The sequence below is a fragment of the Sander vitreus genome, chromosome 16 (genome assembly GCF_031162955.1).
Source record: "Sander vitreus isolate 19-12246 chromosome 16, sanVit1, whole genome shotgun sequence".
In the NCBI taxonomy this organism is placed as follows: Eukaryota; Metazoa; Chordata; class Actinopteri; order Perciformes; family Percidae; genus Sander; species Sander vitreus.
Window position 1 is genome coordinate 4,099,562 of NC_135870.1, and position 20,167 is coordinate 4,119,728.

The 20,167-nt window shown below is 40.8% G+C and overlaps 1 protein-coding gene across 10 annotated transcripts in view; it reads right to left on the reverse strand.

The window, feature by feature from the left end:
- rasgrf2a (Ras protein-specific guanine nucleotide-releasing factor 2a) overlaps positions 1 to 19,090 on the reverse strand; it is a 48,140-nt gene extending 29,050 nt beyond the window's left edge. For 8 of the 10 annotated variants that reach the window (XM_078271328.1, XM_078271321.1, XM_078271327.1 and 5 more), the window contains exon 1: positions 18,285 to 19,090. In XM_078271328.1, coding sequence (XP_078127454.1) covers positions 18,285 to 18,563 — 279 coding nt within the window. In that variant the 5' untranslated portion in view covers positions 18,564 to 19,090. The remainder of the gene's footprint in view (positions 1 to 18,284) is intronic. The other 2 variants (XM_078271329.1, XM_078271325.1) reach the window with 1 other exon arrangement.
- Between the last annotated feature and the right edge of the window lie 1,077 nt (positions 19,091 to 20,167).

Genomic DNA, 20,167 nt, shown 5'->3' on the forward strand with positions numbered 1-20,167 from the left:
TTACCTTTATTGCGTTTTATGTCTTTTTTGTGCATGTTATAGGTTTACAGAGTGAAAAAGCCCAAAGTCCACCCCAAAGGGACTTACCATCTCCAACAGAAAACACTGTTCACAAACTGCTCCAAACAGCTCTATTGTAGTCCAGCCTTTACTTCAGAGACAAACGTGGTCACTTTGTAACACACGTTATAATGCTCGCCTAGCTGCTAGCATGGCACGCCCTCATACTCTGCTTCTGACTGGCTAGTAGTCCTTACCTAGCTACTGTCAGGGCACGCCCTCATACTCTGCTTCTGACTGGCTAGTAGTCCTTACCTAGGTACTGTCAGGGCACGCCCTCATACTCTGCTTCTGACTGGCTAGTAGTCCTTACCTAGCTACTGAGCATGTGCGACTCCCAACAAAGATGGAACAGAAGTGAGATGCCTCACTCTGTAGCTAAAACAGAGAGCTCAACACACAGGGTGAAAAGAGGAGCTGCAGCAATGTGCAGTACAACAAAAATATGGTGTTTTTTGAAAATTAAACCATGTAAACCTATTCTGATATAACCTCTAAATACAATTATGAACCAGAAAATGAGCATAATATGGCCACTTTAAAAAGGGTTAGTTCGGGTTCACCAGTGTACAAAATGTAACATTAAATACTTATAAATTTTAAAATCACTATTATAGCTGATGTAAATAATGAGACGGGGACTAACTCAGCAGCTTGATTTATTACAAAGGAAAATGAGAGTGAGAGTAGGTTATTGGATTTCTCGCGTCCTTTTTTTTTTTTAATCCTTCATCTCTTTGACAGACACCAACGATGCCACAAGCAGTCAGCACACATTAACTTAAATAGAGCTTATAATAGAAAGTATGGAGCCACGGCACTCTAATAGTCAGAACTGCTAAGCATATCAGCGCTAAGTGCAATGTCAACAATTTAATCCATGCATTATTATGAGTACTGTGAGGATCGATGCTTCCTGCTGCAGCAGTAAAGCCCATTGCTTTAAAATGTTACGGTAACTTGAGCCATGCAGATTTGCCTGAGCACCGATCAAGACATCCATAACTTTGGTGCGTTGTTTTTTACTGACAACAAGCAATGCGATGTTGTTTAGCAGACAGCTCTCACATCTCAGATTATGAAAACCTGACAGCTTTTGTTTCAAGGTAAAACAGCTCAAGTCCAAACTTCTCCCCTCCATAACAGAGGAGCTCAGAAAGACACCTTCCCCTGTAATGTTAATTACAATTGGGCATTAGTCTGATTATTATGCTACTTTATTATTAAACCATAAAGCCTTATTTTCTTATTGTTCAAACAGTGATTCATTGCAGTGGGTTATGCTACTCAAAAGACTAAGGCTACATTTACACCGCTACATTTTGGTTTTAAGCTGAGTTTTGAGCCAAAAGCGATCGCCGTGCACAAAGTGTCCTGAACAAACCCGCCATTTTTAAATATTTAAGCCAGCTGTGTTTTTTTTTTGCTGCCTCCAGCTTCATTTGAAACTAAATGTGTCTTCTGGCTGTGGCAACAACAACACACCTTCGACGTTCTGTGTGTGTGTGTCGCGTTAGGTCACGGCAGTTTCCTGTGGCGCCGCTTTTCCTGGCCTGATGTTTATACTTGTGCGTGCGTCAAACCGGCATAAAAGACGACCAGCCACGCTGAGGCGGTACTAAAATCTGAAATGGAAAACGGACGCACAGTGTGTTGAGTAGAGGCGAGGCGAGTAGAGTCGAGGCGAGGAGGTACCATGTAATAGAAAAACGCGATTAGTCTCTAGTGACAGACCGATTTTATCGGCCGGCCGATATATCAGGCCGATATTTGTGTTTTTACATGTATCGGCCGATACGCGGCTGCTTGCACTGCCCCTCCCCCACTAGCAGAGTGCACCATGGCAGTCTTAAATTACAAATCAAGCACTTTATTTCAATGGCTACTTTTCAGGTTTATTGTTTTCTTAAATTATTTAAATGTGTTGACAAAGGACATTTTGTGATGACTTGATTATATCTGTCTTATGTCAACAAGCAATGCATCATCAAGGCTGTGTTGTAGCTTGTACAACACAGCCTTGATGGAGCCATCTATTGTTGTTGAAGCCATTTAACCCTTGCACAGTTAACCATATGCAGTGCACCCATCCATATGATGCACATTGTACACATAATTTGGGTGATATGAATGCAAGATGATTGCAAAAGTGACACTGATCTGTGTTTTTGTTATTATTTTTAAAGAAATGGCAGAGCAGATTCCCAAAACAAATCCAGTGTGGCAGGGTTTACATTTTTATGATGTAAATTGAGGGAGCAAAAGCAGTATCGGCTCCAAATATCGGCTCAAGAAAATCAGCAGCCCGTATCGGTCATCGGCTAAGGCTGATGAAAAGAAATCTGTATCGGCACTAAAAAAATCCATATCGGTCGATCCCTATTAGTATGAGAGAATGAGACGTCACAACCCAAAATAAGATTTGTTTTTAAACCAAAACGTAGCAATGTAAATGTAACCTTAAAGACGTGTTGGTTTTCTTACTGAACAGCAAAGAAAGGTTTTGGCTGACGGCTGATATTAAAACAAATATGTGATTTGATTCATGATCATCCCAAACTTCCTGATCAGGAGGTGCAAGCATTCCTGCAGCTCTATGAGAGGGTGAAAGTGCCATGATGCCTCAGGGTTATATAACCTACATAACCCCTTTGTCTCCGTAGCACCGCGTCCTGTCATTCTGTCAAAACACATTGACGTTAAACACATTAGATCTCCAGCTCCATTGTGCCAATATCAACGATCTCATTAGGTGACTTTCTGTACGTGAACAGCTGATAGGTCTTTGCTTCGTAAAAACAGATGAAGAAATGTTGAGAAATTATACAACCGTCCCAACAAATGTGGAGTATCCACAGGAACACAAACCCACACAAAATATCCACACATAAAATCTTACATTTTTAGGCAGCAATATTCAATGTCAAGACTTTTAAGGGAGAGTGAGTTTAGGGTCAGAAATGACGAAATATCACCGACTTCTTTTCTAGTGGAATCGTAATTTGGCACCCTAAAAACAGAAGCTCAAAAGTGGTTTATAATTGAGCATGAGCTGACGTTTTCCGATCACAATTCCTCGTATAATGAAACCATTAACATTGTGATGCAGATATCTTTAGAGCTGCAAAAGATTAACTGATTAGTTGTCAACTATTAAATTAATAATATAATAAACATTTTAGGAAATAAGGTCAAAGTTCTCTGATTCCAGCTTCTGTGTGAATATTGTTCTAGTCTCTTCTCTCCTCTGTGACAGTAAACTGAATATCTTTGAGTTGTGGACAAAACAAGACATTTGAGGACGTCATCTCGGGCTTTTTGGGGAACACTGATCAACTTTTTTTCACTATTTTCTGACATTTTTATAGACCGAACAAACTAATCCATTAATCCAGAAAATAATCAACAGATTAAATCAATCTATATGACTTTAATGTACTATTGAGGATACATATAATAAAAAGTCCGCTTAACAAATAAATTATCCATCTTGAAGTTATTTCTGCTGATAAAAAGGAGACGTTTCTTCTGTTTGTTTTGTTTTTGCTTATTGAAAACAAAAATTAAGCCATATGTTCATGTTGCATATTTATTTTCGCTTTGTTTTATAGCATCTGACAATATACTTTACTGTGAGGCTGCCAGGGGGAGAAAGTAGGCCTGTATAGTAATGATGTAACGATAAGCGGGTGAGAGACACTTGCTAGCGTGTGCCGGCTACGGACCAGAGATAGGCTTAAGGGCTTGTGTATGTGTGTGTGTGTATGTGTGTGTGTGTGTTGGGGGGAGGGAGAGTTTACATAACCATCAGGGCCTGTACAGCTTCTCACATTGCTAATGCGGCTTCCCCAGCCACAAGCCTGATTTAAGCTTGAGGATAACAATGAGAGAGAGAGAGAGAGAGAGAGAGAGAGAGAGACATACCGACAGAGGACACAGAGACAGCAAGAGAGGGAGATAGACAGACAGATAGAGGAGACAGAGACAGACAGGGATGGAGATAGACAGACAGACAGATAGAGGAGACATTTTTTTCTGGACATAAAACACCTACAAAAGTATCGACGGCACAGTATGCACAGTAAAAAGGTCCCAAACCTACTCTATCAATCGGTCTTTTTCACCATTCCATATAAATGTCTTTGTTATCCTGTCAAACCATTTAAAATATGACAGGGGAACCTCCACCACAGGGAGAGATTGGATAAGGTAATTCAGCTTGGGAACACAAACCATTTTTATAACAGCAAGACTGCTATCAAGAGATTGAGAGTCCACCTATTAACATCAAAAGAGATTTGGATCCAGAATATCTAGGTCTTTTAACTGGGGAGGGAATAAGATACCCAGACATCCGCTTCTGACTTGGACCAATTTACCCTATAACCCGAAATTTTCGAGAAAGAGCCAATGATACAGATTAGACAGGGTATTGATCTGCTAGGTTCAGACACAAAAAGTAATATATCATCTGCAAAAAGCAGATTTTTTAGGAATCAAAAAGTCATGAAAGCCTGCCTAAATGTTGGTGACAGTGTGCCCTTCTCCAGTGCTTCTCTATATTGTACTAGGGGTGTTGAAATGAATCATTGCAGCGATGCGGACGAGGACGATTCTGCATCGATGCAGTGACAGACCATAATTGATTATTGCCTACTGATGTTATCATTTTTCGCTTGCTGCTTTTGTTCAGACGCCGCTACATTCAGGAAGTGTCTTTTTAAGAGCAGATACAATAAAAATGGGAGTTCATATATATCTGACTGCTTGAATTTGTTGATGAAAACCATGTATGGCAATATATAATACATTTGAGGAGGTGGCGCATCGTGATATTGCATCGTAGACAGGATAATCATAATCAAATTGAATTGTGACACCAGTGAAGATTCACACCCCTATATTGTACTAATCTTTTTGACAGTGAGATCTGCATGTAGTTTATGTGAACAACTTGAACCGCTTGGTGATCCACAGACCATTATGTTTCTAATGAAGTAAGAAACATAGCTTATTCATGAGACAATGTTAACACCACTTATGTAAAGTCACTGATGCATGAACACAAACACACGGAGCAGCTGTAGTTTCTAAATAATTTAAAATATCCACCAGGCTTCAGGACATTTCCACACCTAAACCTTTTTACACAGAAGTAAATAAGGCTTGTTTGAAAGGCTTTAAACCTCTATTACATTCAGAGAAAGACAGACAGATCCCCTCACAGTACAGTTAAAGGAGGCTACGAATAGCACAGGTACCAGCAGTGTGTACTAGAGTCTGTGTGCAGTTGTGTTCACTCGGTATTCAGACTGTGACTGCAGGCAAAATAACTGGTAAGGATGCTATTCTTAGTCGAGCACAGCAGCCTCCCAGAGCAGCGCCACAAACTCACAAACAGACAGCATTACATGTCAACTCTATTCATTTCAATTTGATTTAACATTAAATCCTCGGTTTTGAATGACGCTAACAGTTTTATATTCCTGTAACTGTAAGCTCAAAGCTGTCAAACATGTACATATGAGAAAATACTAAAAGTGTCATCAAGCACACTCTTAAAATACAATTCCCTTTTTAAACGTAATCATATCATCCGTTATCTTGTTGTCCATCACTGATCGCCTCCTTTTTGTTTCCATTTGTTTTTATTTGACTCTTCAGAATGTCTTAATTAATCTCCTCTCACATATTCTGTATTTCAAACACGTTCAACATCCTGTATGAGCTACATTAGCCACTTCAACCTATAAACCCTCTTCACCATGGAAATCATCAGGCAGGACGAGCATGTGTGAGTAGCCTTTAGTGGAAAGCAGCATTAGCATAACGCCAAAACTGTACACAGGAAGAGGGGGGAAAATTACAAACGATTTCACATGTGGTCCGACCCTTCAAAATAAAAGCACTAATTCAGTTTAATTACTTTAATCAATCGACTTCTCACGGTACTTAAGCGCAGAACAGACTGAGATTACTAAGAATTTGTTACTACTTAAAAAAGGTACTGCGTGTAATTTTCACAGAAAATTATTGTTATTAATGATGGAGTGGCCGCTAAGTGAACTGCAGTGAGCATCCTGTTGCTCACTCGTACAGAATGCCCTGCCGATGTCTACCCTACACTAGGGCTGGGTGCCGAAGTTAATAGATAGCCAGCCCTACCCTACACCCTTTTAAATCTTTAAACACTAGATTAAAGCTAATTTATTACTCGACAAAATCGTATGAGCATCAACTAAGAATTTCTTTTCTCGTGGACAGCCTCGAGTTTACCTCACTGATACTATCACTGCCATACAAACAGGCAGATCATGTCTAAGGATGACAAGGTAAACAAGTGTAGATTTGTGCACAAATAAAAAAAAAATTCAAAGCTACAAATCAGAAAGTTTTCGCTCTCTGAACCAACCAACTGAGCATGATGCAAGTAAACCCACAAAAACAATCTCAGCACAAGCCTTCAATGAGCTACATGAGCTTTTAGCCTGGCTTATGTTTCCAGTTCATTAGGCAGCAAATCAGAGCCGTGAATTGTATCGTCACTCGTTCATATTTAACAGCCTATTTAACTCATATCACACTAATCCAGAGGGATGTTAGAAACATTGTGTTCAGTGTCCCACTGTTTAAGATTAGGTTTTTATTAGCGGGTCCGTTTGTTTTGGTGAGGAGGAGACCTCTGCGGATAAACTCCTGAACGATGAACACTGAAGGAATCCTAACCGGGAGAAAGTGACTGCAATGAAGACTACAACTCCCATGATCCCACGCTACTTCATACAACACCAAACGTCTTTTGTTATTGTTTCGATTGAGAGATCCCTAGAGACAGAAAAATAAAAAAGATTGTGGGTTTAAGAGGATGAGATCTTGACTTGTACTCACAACAACAAAGAATCCTATTTATTTATTGAGATCAATGCACTGATTACAGTCATGTTATAATCAACCAAATTATTATGAGCAGCCACAGATACAGGCAATTGAATAATTTATGTTGTATCTGTGAAGAGAGTGGGCATCAAATGAGCCGGGTAATCAATTGCACCAGAGTGCTTTGATGCTCTCTGAGGTTTTTTCTGACTTGCTCCATTAGAAACCTGCTTTAGATTTAACCCTCCAGTGGCTTTCATCAGGACCAGATCAAACAATGACTGCCTGTGTCGCGCATTTGTCGTTTCCTCTGACATAAACTGCTTCATCTCCGTACATGAAGAGCTTACGATGTCACCGCGCAACTTTATTTTTCTGTAGCTCTTGTAAAAATATGTCATGTAGATCTGCATTACCCCAAAAATCAGTAATAGTAATCCAACATTGTTCATTTATTCATCAACATGAATTATATTTTTTTATTCCAGACGGAGCGCTGTTTCTTGTTTGTGTGTGTGTGTGTGTGTGTGTGTGTGTGTGTGTGTGTGTGTGTGTGTGTGTGTGTGTGTGTGTGTGTGTGTGTGTGTGTGTGTGTGGGGTAGAGCTGAGCGATATGGAGAAAAAAACAAACAAATATCACGATATTTTTCACCAAATACATCGATGCCGATATTGCGCCGATATTGTAGAGTTGACTACCGGTGCTTTCACAAAATATTAAACACAATGAGAGTTTTAATAAATAATCACCAATAATGTTGATACAATTATGTAAGCAAATAATAAAACAGCTAGTAAATGACATCACTTCACTGTAATGCAGCCTTTAAAACCAGGAAAAGACAACACTTGTGTCATATCACGATATTACAATCTCCAAAATAGAAGACGATATCTGGTCTCATATATCGAGGTCGATATAATATCGATATATTGCCCAGCCCTAACGTGTAGGGCCGAGGGTGCGTGTGTGAAGGGCTGGGTGCAGCGCAGTCCCTGGTGGGGAAATCGATAGACGGAAAACCATCAACCAAAGTCTAGCGCCTGGAATAATTTCAAAATTTGCAAAGAGCTTCGAATGTATTTGAATACCTCCCCCGAAGCTTCTCAGCCCAAAAAGAGATATTTAGGACAGCCCTGGTTAGTCGATAAGACAATTAATCGTAAAAAATGACAATTAATCGTAAAAAATGACAAACAGCTGAAGGTTCCAGCTTGTAAAATGAAAAACATGCTTCATGTTGCGGTACAGTTAATTAAATATTTTGGGGGTTTTGACTCTGTCAGACAAAACAAAACATTTGATGAAGTCACCTTGAGGTTTAGGAGTTTCTGATGTGTTAAGACTTACCAATGAATCAAGAAAGAAGTAAGCAGCAAATTCATCGACACTGTCTTTTTTCATGTGTACAACTGGGACTGGGCAATATATCTATATTATATTGATATCGATATGAGACTGGATATCGTCTTCGATTTTGGATTTCATAATATGGCATAAGTTTAGTCTTTTCTTGATTTTAAAGGCTACATTACAGTAAGTACCAGACTTAATAGCTGTTTTATTATTTGCCTTTAGCCACTTGAAAATACTTGTGAAAGCACCAATAGTCAACCCTACCATATCGTCGCAATATCTGCATCGATGTACATTATTTGGTCAAAAATAGTGTTATTTGATTTTCTCCGTTATCCTCGTATTCCAATGTTTGACTCACCCCTCTCTCTCTCTCTGACAGCAAGCATTCCCTCCGTCCAGAGCTGTAAACACATTTGCCTTCAGACAAAACGTCATTGAACTGGTTCTTTTCTAACATAGCCCGACCTTTAGTCTTATTATCTGACTTCTTTGGAGGGTGTCGAATGCAGCTCGGCTGTGCTGTCCACTCTGGTTCAGTCGCTGGTGAGCAGACAGCCCCCCCCGTGACTCTAATGCCAAGCTGTCACACTGCAGCTCAACTCTCCTCTTTTACTCTTTAGTTTTTAACACTAAGAGAGAAACCCTAAGAGAGAGAGAGCGAGACCGTTTGTTGGTCAAGAAGAGAGGACTGAATTACTTAATCCGGAAAGCAATCGACTAATCAAAATCGAAATAAAGTCATTTGCAGCTCAAAATGAATTTGAATAAATTGGCGAAGCGGATATATCTGTCATTATTTGTTTCTTGCAGATATATTGGTGTTGCTGTATGTCGGCTGGTAAAAACAGGAAACTGCAGTACAGATGTGTCAAAGAGACTGTATGGTTGAAGTCATTTAGAAACAGTAGCCATGTTTCCATTCAATTGTCAAGCACATTTTGAGCGAACTTTTGAAATTGTCGCAAAAAAAAGAAATGTGAATTGGGTGCAAATCATTAACTGGTTAGGAGAAAATTAACTCGGCTACCTTGTTGTTAAACAGTAAACATAGTACACGAGCTAGAGGTTGCTAAGCAGAAACAAAGCAAGTTGACATGGCCATCTAACTCCTCTAAAAATGGAAAGAGGTTTTCAGGAATTTGGTTCAATTGAGCAAGTTTTCACTAATGAGTAATGAATTGTTAAAGCGATTAAGTCTGCATCTAGGCACGCTGTATCTTCTGCCTGATGGTAAGAGCTCGCCCTCAAAGTGAAGGACATGGGATGGATCATCAAGAATTCTCTGTGCACCTCTTAGAACTGACTGCTCGTAGGTTGTTTGGACAGGTCTGTGTTCTTCCCTACCTATTATTTTCATGGCGGTCTTTGTGAGTTGAGCCAGTTTAGATTTAGATTGTACGGATAGATTCCCATACCGGGCCTGTATTCCGTATTTGATCAGACTTTCCAATAGTGCCTGGTAGAACAAAAACATTAGTTTCTGATCCACACCGTACAGTCTTAGCCTTCTCAAGAAGTATAATCTCTGTGTCTTATGTTGTCAAAGTGGATCCCCAATATGACCAAACCTGTTTGATCTGAGTGTTATGGATAAGCGCAGGGCTGTGGTCACCTGTTTTTGGGTCGAATATAATCTCCTGTCTTCATCTTATTCAGAATGAGGTGGTTGGCATCACACCACTGTGCTGTACTGCAAGTTATTGATCTCAACTTGGTAATATGAGGGGTCTGAATTTGTATGCATAAGGCTAAGGATAGCCATATCGTCGGAGAATTTAAATATATAGTTGTTTGGGTGGATGCTCACATACTCTGTGTATACTGTGAAGAGCACTGGGGAGCTCACACAGCCCTGAGGGACACCTGTACTAATTAGTTTAGGCTCGGAGAGGCTGTTGTTGACCTTCACAAGTTGGCTGTATTGTGTTAAAGGCTGAGCTAAAAATCAATAAAAAGTAAACGTGCGTATGCTTTACTGTCCTCCAAATGTTTGAAAATGAAATGGGTGACACTGTTCACAGCAACGGCAATGCTTTTCTTGTGTCTTTAGGCAAATTGGAAGTGATCCAACAGTGGGTTTATATCAGCGTTTAACAAGGAGACCAAATATTTTTGCCAAACATTTCACCACAACTGAAGTTAAAAATGTTGGTGTGAAGTCGTTGTTCTCAGATGGACAGGCTATCTTAGGCACTGGAGTAATGACACTTTTTTCCCCAGAGGGTCGGGATAATAATAATAATAATAATAATAATAATAATAATAATAATAATAATGTGAGTATCCAGTGATACTCACATTATGTCAGCTAGTGTTGGTAATGAGACGAAGACAAATGAATGCAATGATTCTGATCAGTCTAGTGAGTTAGTGGTGGACGGATCGATCCCAAGTTTCAGTTTCTCTCCAGTATGCACTGCTGCGGTGCTGCTCCTGTCACAGCGCGGAGCAGGCACACTGTGCTCCTTGTGATTTTACAGTACGTTGTACCATCACATGACTAAGCGCACCAGGCAAACAAGCAAACAAGCGGCCAGGCCTGGCGGCGGCCAGCACCACACACACACAAACAGGACAGAGCAAAGGAACGGCAGAGAGGAAGAGGAGCGTCGTGTGGCTATATGTTCAGGTCAAAAATGAAACAACGGCAAGCTGTATAATTTGTAAAAAGGCTATAAGATACAGTGTTAACAACAAATTCATACAAGCATATGACAATTCTGTCCTGGGATTTAACTAATTAATAATCCAAAAGAAAAAACACAAAAACACTAAAGGTCATGAAAATGTATTCAGATTTAGCAATTTGATGATGCATCCACCTTAATTATTATAAAGTATCGGTATCGTATCGGCGACACTGGCCCTGTATTTACTTGGTATTGGATCGATACCAAATATTGCAGTATTGCACACCACTACTGTGAGTTAAAGGTTCGCTATGTCAGAACAGAAAGAAGGGAAGAAGCTCCCATCGCAAATCAACCATTTGTCTAAAGTCCAATTTACTTTTTCGTCGTTCTAGTTCAGTACTTTATTTATACAGAAAAGCACAGGTGTATTCAAAACCATTAATGATGGCTGCATTCCACTTAGGAGAGGCCCTGGTATTGTTCATGCTGACTCACTGAAATAGCTCACTGGGACACTTGATGGAACTGAGCCATCGTTAAGGTTATCAGTTTCAGCTGTGCTTTTCCTACTATGACAAGTCAAAAATGTCTGCTGTGAAAAAGGTCCATTATGTTATTTGGTTTTTGGAGTAAAAGTTGCCCTCCTCGTGGCCAGGTTGGATCAGTGGGTAGAGCAGGCGCACGTGTACTTAGATTTGTGCCTCGATGCAGAGGTCCAGGGTTCGAATCCGACCTGTGACGATTTCCTGCATGTCTTCCCCCCCTCTCTCCCCCCCTTTCTCACCTAGCTGTCCTATCAAATAAAAGGCGGAAATAATCCTTAAAAAAAAAAAAAAAAAACTGCCCTCCCGGTTATTCCCTCTTTTGATCAATATGACTGAAAACTCTCCTTATATGCAGCCATGTGAGCGATTCTCTGCAGGAAAAAGGAGGACAATAAAGCTCTGTCACAGACAGGATTGTTGTCCTCTGTATACTGCACCTTTATGACCTGTGGTGCACAACAAAACTATTTAATCTCCGTTTTATATAACCGACTTCACAAGGGGAAGGCTGAAATTAAATATAACTGTGAGCCTCTCCTGTCAGACTACACTCTCTTCAACAACAATAAAAAGGGATGTTTTTTAAAGCCATGTTACCTCCATATTTCAGAATTATTTTTAGTTTTACTGTTACTGGCCTGTTCCAGGCTACTTAAAGGGGGCAGCCCTAAAAACTATGTAATGGTGACAAAAGCCTTTTTCTGACAGCCCCTAATAATATCCAAACAGCCCCTTACATTAAATAGAAATGCCTAAAACATGCTAACAAAACTCACAGCAATGAAATAAAAAGGAGATTTAAGCCCAAAAGGTCAACATGTAGAGTGATTCTGGCAGGCTGAGCTTTAAAATGTAACGACAGCAATCATTAAGTCATCATCGTGTTTCAGCAGATTCTCACCCCACTGGAGCGTGTGAACACATTAATTGTCGCCACATTAAAGCTGTGAATACAACATGTCTGCTTTTATTCTGCCTCATAGACATGTGGCGTGATGACACAGAGTCAGGCAGGGACAGATTACCTGCGTATCGATGAGATTAGATTAGGTTTAACCAATGTAATCCAGTTTGTATAAAAAATGAAATGAACTATATCCATACAGGATCTGTGGACTGTATGTGGAGCAGAAAATGAGCTTTTATAGTTTACAAAATAACCACTCGTCTACATGACGCCAGCGGCTGATGGGATGAAACATCTTCAGACCCCACAGCAGCAAAAAGTGGAATATGGGTCATTTAAAATTAGCTTTCCCCAAACAAATATTTTCATAATCTAATTCTGTTCACAATTAAATCAATAGCATCAGGCTTTTTATGTCTACCTCATTACACGGGACTTTCTCTGTAAAGGATGTGTCCAGGATATCACAGCCATGTACATTTTTAATTTTTATTTCTATTATTTTATTCTTTTTTTGCTTGTCCATTTTACTAACCATTTTTTCTCATGTGAACATGTGCACATTGTGTGCAAGTTTCTCTGTCAGTTTTAACAAAAGATCGGAGGATCGAGTGGAGTTATTTTTCAGCAAAAAATGTCAACGTTTACTAAAACACAGGCTTTCAGAGTGTGTGTGTGTGTGTGTGTGTGTGTGTGTGTGTGTGTGTGTGTTCATATGGAACTCACGGGGAAAACACAAGACTATCACCCAGGAAATGTGTATTGTGTCCCGGAGTACTACTTAAAGGTACAATATGTAACTTTTCTGCACCATACCTATGTTATATATTTTTTGGAGTTGTGTAGTTACACTATCCCAGATGTTTCCATCAAATGGCAAACAGAGAAATCGGTTATTATTTTCAGACACGTCACGTTTCATTTAGTCGCCCGTCAGTGGTGTCATATAACCTTTCACCATCTAGTTACTCGTAACTTCCGTCAAAACACAGGCACCCAGATGATACGTTCGAGTAATTGTAAATCATACAATGTCACAGAAAAAAATACTTAACTTTACGTAACACTGCTTTTTCGGCAAAAAGGCATCATTTTGTGATTAATTACATGCCACTTTGCAACACAGTAATACAGCAGAAACCTTATTTATTGATACATATCAATATTAATGCAGCTTAATGTTACTACAATGTATGTGCTGTTTGACAAGTAGCTAACATTAATGCTAGCTAATGCTTGGTGGATAACATAGGGTTACAAGATTGTTCATCATGCTCATAAAGTTATTAGTAGTATGATTGTTTTGACCATGGATAAAAGCAGCACTGCGCTAACCCACAAATAAGTTCACTAGTAACGTTAACGTTAGCTGTATAGATAGACGATTAATCTAATGCTAATTTAGCCAGCTAGCACACCCCGCTCTGCCTGCCTCATTCCCCCGGCACAAAGAGACTTCATTCGGGATGGTAGGTGACAACACAGCCGGGACATGTAGCAATAGCTAGTTACCGTTAGCCCCACACGCAGGTGGACTCTATTTACTAATTAGGTGACTTAGGCAATTGGTTGCAATGGATTTTATTTAGAGGTATCAGAGTAAAGAGGGCTGAATTCTTCTGCACGCCACACTTTTCAGTTTTTTAATTTGTAAAATAATTTGAAAACCACGTATCATTTTCCTTCCACTTAACAATTATGCGCCGCTTTGTGTTGGTCTATCACATAAAATCCCAATGAAATACATTTACATTTGTAGTTGTAATGTAACAAAATGTGGAAAAGTTCAAGGGGTATGAATATTTTTGCAAGCCTCTGTATCTGCAACGGCCACTGAAAGGACCGTCACCTCACGGTGCTCCGTACCCGGCTCACAGTCACTTTTTGTCTGCAAAATGTAACTGTAAACTTAACTGTCATGTGACCGGTCTTCACAAGACCAGTAGTAAGATATACGTTTTCGTACGATATCATGCAAACCCGTTCATGAGAATGCGTTGCCCACTCCTACGCGCCTCTCTCATGTAATAGATGTGCAAGTAGTTTTCTGTTCGAAGCAAACTAGAGTGGGGGCTCTTACGTACATCCTACCACCCCCCCTACTTCCCGCGCCCTTGCTCGGACCACACCCATTTTCAAACTTGGCCTTTATTTTGAAAACACACACACACACACACACACATTTTTGAATACCCTGAGCGTGCTTTATTTATAGTAGTATAATTATTTATATATTGTGTAGAGACATGCTGCTGATGTGGGGCTTCCACACAGTAGTTTGTTGACCTTAAAAACATTTTTTTAACTGAATTATTCAACATTTCAGTGATTTACGAGGTCGTACTGTAGACTGTTAATGAAAAAGGCACAGTAACAACTCACTTTGCATGTAAACCGGCAACATTTTACTGTTCAATAATAATATTTTGAGTGCTTATCAGTAACGATTTGTATGCTATAATAATAGGAGCCTGTGTCATTTGTCTTGTACTTTGGGTTCCTGGCTGCTTTTCACTTTGTTAAATAAATAAAAAACAAAATGAGGGTCAGACTTGCAGCCGAGTTTGTTCCGAAGTGAACCATGCAAGTGGAGTAAAGACTGTTTACAAAAGGTGAAACTAAGACAGAAGTTAATGCATAGAAAAGTTCAAACAAACCCAAATAAAGCTCCAGAGGGATGATAAATGAAAAAGTAAACCGCAGCCTCCATTCTTAATCTGTGTGTAAACATTTAACAGGTTTAACTGGGATCTTTCTCCACCTCCAACTTAATATTTAGGGGTTTAAGATGGTTAGTCAGGTTAGTCAGGCAAAACAAGACATTTAAAGACGGCACCATTGCCTTTGGGAACTTGTGATGGGACTTTTTCATCATTCTGACTTTTGTAGAATGAAGAATGTTCATTGGTTGGGAGGGCGTAACTTTGGGCTGGTGGGTTGAAATCTCCATCTACAATGCCAGACACTTCATTTCTGGCATTTTGTTGAATTTGTATGCAACACTTTGTCCATGCTAATGTCTTTATTAATGTAAATATTATGAATTAATTAATCTCCAGTATTGTTCAAAACTTTCTGCATTTGGGATGTTTGTTCATTCAGGAATCATGTAGGCTTACATTTCAACAACAAATATTTGCTTGCGTTTCCTTTAAGGCTCTGACACACCAACCCGACGGCCGACCGTCGGCAGAAAAGGCCGTCGGACTGATCAGTCGGCTCCCCGAGGTCCAAAAAGTGTCTCGGAACACACCGAAGCGACGCCGACTTGAGTGTGCACGTACTCTGCGCGTGCACGAGACGTAATACGTCTCCACAACAGCAGGCGGCGCTAATCTGTATTGTCGCCAAAAAATGGAAATGACGAACGCGTCACGTGGGTCTGGCCGACCCATAATGGCAGCAATACAATCTCGTATTTTACGAAAATAGTTCACAGAAACGTGTTTCTGAAAACATTTTAAGCGAGAAATAAGCCACACAGTTGCTGAATCTGTCTGTTTTTTTGATCGACAAAGGTCAGTTTGAAAGATTTTCGTCAGATTTTGACAGGCGTTAGCCAGGCTCATCCCGCTCGTCAGTTCTGGTTGTGTTTTAACATAAGTGCACTTATTCGCTAGTCAAGGACTAGCACTCCACCAATCAGAATGGTCATTGAGTGTGACAAGTCAAGTCAAATCGGCCCAAATTAAAGCCGACGGCTCCTCCGACTGATGACGGCAAGGAATACACCGAACAGACTCGAGTCACCGACCTCGCCAGACTGTCCGACGGCCGATTATCGGCTTGGTGTGTCAGCGCCTTAAGATCTAAAAGAGCAATCTTCCTAAAAAAAAAAAAAAAAAAATGGAGAAATGGACACTGCTTTACTGTGAATGTCTGTGGACATTGAACACGAGGGATCATGTAAAATGACAAATATGAAACTGGACAATAGTCTATGTAAACCCCCAAAATCATAAGTTGCCTTATTTCATTGTGCTAGAACTGTAACTTTGTCCAGTTTATTTTTCTGAGGCGAATAGAACGGGCAGCTACGTGCGGGGTCTGACCATCATGCCGTATTTGTTGCTATCACCTAGCAACCGTCTCTAAGTGAGGAAAGCTGTGAAAGCCGTAATCTTCGGAGAAATTAAAGCCAAATCTAATACATTGATGCCATCAACACAAAGTTTAGGAGGGCAAGTTCCCATGACGTTTCCAGTCTATGGGTCAGACTCAAACACACACAGAGCTCTGAAGCAGAGCTGTGCGTCGCTTAGTGTCCACTCTCACTGTAACAATAGAGATGAGCAGCGCGCCTTCCGTGGTCTGTGCAGCTTCAGGTTTATAAAGGACGCGCTCTGCTGTGGCGATGCTGCGGCAGATGTGACGCGTTTGAGCTCCGTGTATTTCTGCCGTAGTTTCGGTTTTCCACCTCCGACGTAGAGCAGCGTACAGCCACTTCCCTAAACATTCGCTCATTCAGAGACCAGAGACCCAAACGGGGCTCTGAGTGTCAGACGGTCTGACATCTACCGTCTCAGCAGAGCAATCACGTAATGCACAGCAGACTATGGTGCAGGTAGGTTACTTTCTGAAATATAGTGACTTTATTCTTTTAATGGCCTATTATAACTTTATTTTTCTCAAAATATCACGACTTCAAATCTCAGAGAACACAGATGGGATGAGATATTTTTGGAATGTGCACTAACATACTTTTGAACATGAGCAGAAATCTTGTTCAAACACATCTGAAATATGACAGTCCAGGGGTTTATTAATAAATTAAAATGAATAATGTATCACTGAGGTGAATAATTGTCATATGCACATTTAAGGAGGTTACTTCCTCAACAAAAGATGCAAAGAGGAGGGAAGAGTAAATGATGCTAGACTAGATGTGTGCTGACTCAGATATAATTAGAAAAGTCGATCTACAGGAGAATAAATAGTTGAAAGCGATACAGAATGCCTGAGAGCCTTACTGCAAAATATTCCATTATGTTTTTATATTTGGATTGTAATCTATGTTTCCCTTTACATAAAGATATTTCCAGCATACATTGATTCAGAAAAAGGTAGAAATAGGTGCATACAAATTCACCAGAATGCAGGAAATGAAGTGTTTAATGCTCAAAAGCAAGCCCTTGGGTTGCCAGGCCAGTTACGATTAGGCCAAATAGTGGTGCCATCTAAATAACATCTACAAACTGGTCAGCTAAAATGAACATACACTGGTTATTAACAAGCTGGGTAAGCCAATCGCTGTTTTGCATTGCATTCAGTTTATTTAAATGGCTCCTCAAGTCCTAGAAACGCCCCTGCAAGTGAAGTCACTTTACATGACTGTACTGTGTGATAGATTGGTTTCTTCAATTTTTTGGCAGTTTAATAATATTTTGAGTGATTATCACTAAAGATGTGTATGCTTTTATAAGAGCCTGTGTCATTTGTCCTGTATTGTGGGTTACTGGCAGCATTTTATTTTGTCAAAATTGACCAAATGGGTGTCAAACTTGCAGCCGAGTTTGTGTACATATTATGAAACCTTGCATGTAGCTTTACCCAACATGATTAATGAGTCATTGATGCAAAAATCCCCAAAATTAAGCTTCAGATGGCATTATTAATGAAAAAGGAAACAACAGCCTCCATTCCTAAACTAATGTAAACTTTTAACTGGGATCTTTCTCCACCTCCAACTTAATATTAGGGCTTTTAGACGGTTAGTCAGGCAAAACAAGACATTTAGAGACGTCGCAATGGGCTCTGGGAACTTGTGATGGGACTTTTTCGTCATTTTTTTACCCTTTTAATATACTTTTTTCAGAAATGTTGTGTTAAAATGATATTTCCTGCAAGAGTGCATTGCCTCGCCGCTGCCCTGCCTCACTCAGTTACAGTTCAGCGGGACTCACCTGCTGTTTCTCCATGGGCTCCTTGCTGATGGCGGAGACTTTGGGTGCAGGTGCCCGCTCGCACGTGCATCCCTCCAGTAGGTATATACCGGAGGGCCTCGCGCTCTGGTCGTTCTCAAAGTAGAAGAGCACGTTCTGGTAGAGAGCGAAGTACTTCTCGGTCCAGCGGCTGATCTCCGTGGTCTTCTTGCTCAGGAAGCCGCGCTTGGAGCCCTCTTTACGCGCAACCACCGACAGATACAGAGCGTGGCCCTCGTTGTACCGCACGCCCTTCTGCATCTTATGTCCAACCGGATTTTTTTTTATTTATTTATTTTTTTTTATTTTGCTGCAAACTTCAAACAGTAACCCGAGGCATCACTGCATCTCCCGGTTTTCTGTCACTGCCGTTATGAGCAGAGAGAAAGCGGTTCATATCTCCGTTAGCAGGGAAAGTAATCCAGGCTTACCATGGTAGAAAAAGTTGGAAAGACATTCAGCTCACCGGCAAATTAGGGCTTTAATGTCGGGGCTTTCTCACAAAGCAAAGCCGCAGGAAACACTTCACGACGCTCTCATGCTCCAAACTTTGGCGAGGACTTAGCTAGCGCTCGAGCCCTCGGATGTTACTCTACCTGAGCAATGAAAACGTATCAAAAAAGAAGAAAGCTTGTCGTCCCGGCAGCACCGCGGAGACAGAAATAGATTGAGGGAACAGACGGTGAAAACAGAATCACGACGGAGATCAGCGGTAATCGGCTTTGACACCAACTTAAAGAGACAGGTCGCTGCCTGCAGCCCGCCGCGCGCTGCTGTCTGCCTCGCTGCGCCTCGCGCCTCATCACAGGAGCGCACGAGCCGAGGAACGCCCCTTGGAGTGCAGGTGCGCAGGAGCGCGTGAGGGGGGCCAAAAGTTGAAAGGGTAACATCACAGCCTGACAGGTGTGTTGGAGTCTGCTGACCTCCATTTTAGATGTTGTATTATTATTATTATTATTAATAATTAATTATTAATAATAATAATAATAATAATAATAAATTTGATTTATATAGCGCTTTTCTAACTGCTCAAAGACACTTTACAATAAAACCATGGTAAGTACAACAAAAGCAGGGGAAGCAATAAAACACAAAAACAAGCATATTAAACAAGTGAAACGTGATTATAATTATAGGGTGAAGGCTATTCTAAAGATACGCGGTCTCATGGCAGTTCGTGAAATTGTCACGTTGTTTTTAATCTATTGATTCGTGTACAAGAACACGTTTATCTCGTTTTGTTCGTGGTGCCCAGCACGAAATGGGAACCATCTATACGGAGGTTGGGTTCAGGAAAAGATGAACGGGGAAAGGAAGCGGTACACAGCCGGGAGACGGCCGAGGGGGACGCACGACAATAACGGGATGGCGGCGGTTGGGTTCAGGAAAAGAAGAACGCGGAAAGGACACCTCACATGCCGGGAGACGGCCGCGGGGGACGGCCGCGAGGGACGGCCGCGGGGGACGCACGACAACAACGGGGACACAAAACGCCACACGCGGGCCACGATCCCCGTCTCCGGGGTGAAAGTCCTGTGTTGTTTGACCCATCTACCACCCCAACCAACCTCCTTACCCGCATTTTCGGCATTTCATACTACTCGCTACCGTAGTCGTGCTGTGATCACAAAATGTGCTTCCCATTGAAATACATTAGTTTACATTTTCGTGCTTGCCACCACGAGAAAAACGTGCCCGTGTACACGAATCAAGAGATCAAATAACGTGACCATTTCACGAACTGCCGTGAGACTGGGTTGTCTAAAGATACAGGTTTTAAGAAGTGCTTTGAAAGTGACAGATTCTTAATACTCATATAGTTAATGTGTCATTTTCTTTTTTGTTATCATGTTTTTGTTTGCTAC